Source organism: Ornithodoros turicata, chromosome 8 (assembly GCF_037126465.1).
Source record: "Ornithodoros turicata isolate Travis chromosome 8, ASM3712646v1, whole genome shotgun sequence".
NCBI classification, from domain to species: domain Eukaryota; kingdom Metazoa; phylum Arthropoda; class Arachnida; order Ixodida; family Argasidae; genus Ornithodoros; species Ornithodoros turicata.
In genome coordinates, this window is record NC_088208.1 from 35371440 (window position 1) to 35375018 (window position 3579).

The 3579-nt window shown below is 49.1% G+C and overlaps 1 protein-coding gene across 1 annotated transcript; it reads left to right on the forward strand.

Moving 5' to 3' along the window:
- On the forward strand, positions 1–2868 carry LOC135366198 (uncharacterized). Its single transcript, XM_064598864.1, has 2 exons — positions 1–594; positions 775–2868. Exons 1-2 carry the CDS (start codon positions 9–11, stop codon positions 2796–2798), a joined length of 2610 nt encoding a protein of 869 aa, XP_064454934.1. The 5' UTR covers positions 1–8; the 3' UTR covers positions 2799–2868.
- Positions 2869–3579: the final 711 nt, after the last annotated feature.

Sequence of the window (3579 nt, forward strand, 5' to 3'; positions counted from 1 at the left end):
CATTCTGCATGAGGCAGAAGAAGAAGCAGCATCAAGGGAACATGGAACACGGCAAGAAGGAGCTCAGCCCCCAAAAGAGGTCAACACCGAAGAGGTCACATCATCGTCGAAAGGCGCCTACGGCAAAAGAACGCTCTATACCAATCAAATCACCACAGGATCAGTCACCTGAGACAGGAGCTCAGTCCAGCTCAGCTCAGCTCAGCCCAGCTCAACTCGGCTCAGCCCAGATCAGCCCAGATCAGAATCACGATGCGAAAAATCCTGCGGCTGACGAAGATGACTCCGCTAACCAGATGGCGAACCGCTCGCAGGAAAAGTTAAATGGCGCCGAGGTCAAGAAAGGGCCGACTAGTATTGCTTCAATGTCAGGCGAGTCACAAATGGAATCTCCTATATCAAGAGCAGTAACATCAGAACCATTGCATAATCCGGATATGGGGAAGCCTGTCTCGACATCGCACGTGTTCCGCTCGAAAGAGTCCAGCTTTTGGCAACTCCTCTCACAGGATGGGACATCGCCACCCAAGGCCTTGCAGCAAGGAGCGAGGGAACAAACGGATCGCGGTGAAGCAAGGACCCCTTTCAAAGACAGTGAGCTATTTTGAGTATTTTGTGCTCGTCCTGATCTGGGAACGCAGCGTTGTCCGAGTTATGGACCTCGCGTTGATTTCAGATTGCTGTTCAGATTTTAACGACTCGCATCCTCGTGAAGCAACTAGGACATGGCATCATGAAACTTTTGCATCAACTTTCCCATGATTCTTTTCGCAGATACTTGGTACCGCACGTTGGCTGTCGAGTTGGGGTTCGCAGTCGTGACTCTCGTCTCTGTTGTGGCAGTCATACTGTACTTTCTCTACGGACGCAGTGAATCCAGCGCAACCACCGTGACAGAGCCTGCCGGATTTCAATGCAATTCGCCTAAGTGCAAGAGGACTAAGAGGGAAATCGACCATCTCTTAAATACCAACGTTCACCCATGCGATGATTTTTACACATACGTTTGCAGCAAGTGGAGTAATTCGTCAAGTGGAAGACCATCGGGTTTCGTAAAGGATACACTCGATGACTACAGCAGCGCCCTCATCAAAGCTCTAAGGTCACATGAGTCCGCGAAGCCGGACAAGTACGGTGGGCACGTCATGGCAAAATTGTCCAACGTCTGCTACGGTTACATGATAAACGGGACGGATACGGTCATCGAGGCTGTTGACGAGATCGTGGAACTAACGGACATTTCAAAACTACTGAACGTGCAACATACACACGACATATTTATTTTTCTTGTAGAACTGTACCTACGGAAAAACATCAAGGCAGTTTTCGTGGTGGAATATAGCCAAGACGAGAGCAGACAGTTATTGCTATTTGCTCCAGGGGAGTCCATCACTTCCAAGGTGTGCGAAGGCTTGGCAGAACCTGATCTTCACGCCATGAAGAAAATGTTGGAGGAATTATTGAAGCATCCGCGTATAAATTCTCCCTCCAGTATCGACACCATATTAAGTATTGACCGCAAAATCGACCAATACCTCGGATCACCATCACCTGTGGAAAAGGCAACGCTTCCAGAAGTTGCCAAGGTGATTCCGTTCAAGACTCCGGAGCTCCTGGATGTCATCAATCGAAATGTTCCGCCAGATTGGAAAATTAATGAACACTCTGTAGTCCAGGTGGAGGGAATGAGATCTTTCGAGAACATTTACAGTCTTCTAAGAAATTATTCACTACGAGAACAAGCTCTTTACTTCACGGCCAATCTCGTTTCCGAGCTGCTACGGTACACAGTGTTCAGGAACTATACTGACGACAACCCCGCTGTCACAGCCTTTCTATGTCTTCGAGCAACGAGAATTGCGCTCACAAATACTTGGCAATTCGTTGTAGCCAAAAAGGCAGGAACAGCTGGAGGATCAAGGACGACTATGGATCTGGCTAAGGCGGTGAAGCGCATCATCATGGACGAGAGAGTCTTGGAAAAGTTCGACTCTAAGTTGCGGTCGCGAGGCAAAGACATTCTGAACAAAGTAACTCTCATCACGTACGGCGGGGAAGGTCTGAAAAGGCTTAGCAGGTATACGGACTACAGTTCGTGGAACCTTGATGACGCACTCTTTTCTGTCTATGTTCAGGCGGGAGCCATGGAAAGGGTGCAGCTTTCTCGGTCGATACGTCGCAGCAGACAAAAAGTTGCAAGTAGAAATCAATTATTCAGTAGATTACAGTTCATTCTAAGCGACGCCGTACTGACCATTCCAACTGCCTACCAGCGTCCGCCACTACTGTACTTTGAGCAGGAAGGCGAAATGCCCCTTTACATTAACTACGCAACCCTCGGCACTTGGATCGCTAAAGAAATGTCTCGTGCCATTCTTCAGCCATTCAGAGGTTCCGACCAATCTGTCTTACAGAAGTCATTGAGTTGCATGAAGAGCGTTGGAAGAGCTCAGGGCCTAAACATGGAGGATGCCATCGGTGCCGATCCGTGGGAAAGCGAAGTGGTCTTGTGGTACTTTGCCTTTCGTTTCGTTTACGAGGGCCTCATGCGTCTCTTGACTAATGCCGGCGAGTCACCGTCCGGCAATATCTGGAATGAAGTACAACGCTATTTTTTCATTCGATTCTGCATGATGGCGTGCACCTCGGGGGACGACGACAATGTGAAGGAGCCGCCTAAGCACTTCAGGAAATTTTGCATGGTGCCAGCCATCAGCAACGCAGACTTCGTCGCCCATTTTCACTGTTCGGGAAGGAAGGATTTCATCTTCGACGGGTGCGCTTCTGGACGTCAGTAGACGATCGCTCCCATTTTCTATTGTTTTTATCATACTACCGGAATATGATGGAAAATACAATTGACATGTCGAAAAAGTCTCATTTTTCTCTTATCTCTTGCTTACTGTTGCAGCGTTCTGGCTGCGGTACCAACAGTACGTCTCCACGCTTGAGAGAAAAAAGTTTGCGAAAGCACGTGACACAGCGCCTGTCCACTCGGATAGGTCATTTGCAAAAGTTCCAGAGGGCAGTGGGCGTCCTGAGAGGGCATGCCGGGAAATGCTGTGCAAAACCACAGCGACAATGCATACACCGGTACGACGACGATCGGAGACGATAGCAAATCGCTGTCTTTTTGCACAGCATTTCTCAGCACGCCCCGCCAAAGCGCGCGCTGCCCCCTGGAACTTTTTCAAGTGGTCTCAGCACTATGGGGAAAATGCTGAAGCAACGTGGACTTCCACGTGCAGTTGTTGTAGTACCTTATTTCAGAGCGATCCAACGAGACCGTTCTGCACGAGGGGAAAGGGAAAAGCTGAGGGGCTGTGCGAAAGGCTGACCCACATTCATAGCATATTAGTACACTACGTTGCTCGCGACCATTACTTTGGTCAGGCAGGAAGGATGCCGGTCTCATAAAAAGGGAGCTTATCCATAGCTTCTCTCCTTGTACCTCGCTAGAGGTATACACCACTTTTCTCTAACAGCTCCTTCAGCAGAGTGCATAGATGGTTGGAAGCATTTTCCGAATCGATGTGCCTATTTGGCAGCATGTTACTCCGCAGGATTGTGTGTCCTGAC

Excerpts from the sequence above, each read along its gene's own strand:
- LOC135366198 (XM_064598864.1), top strand. The coding sequence starts at position 9 with ATGAGGCAGAAGAAGAAGCAGCATCAAGGGAACATGGAACACGGCAAG. Across the intron at positions 595-774 it reads AAGGACCCCTTTCAAAGACA|ATACTTGGTACCGCACGTTG; the intron begins GTGAGCTATTTT and ends TTCTTTTCGCAG.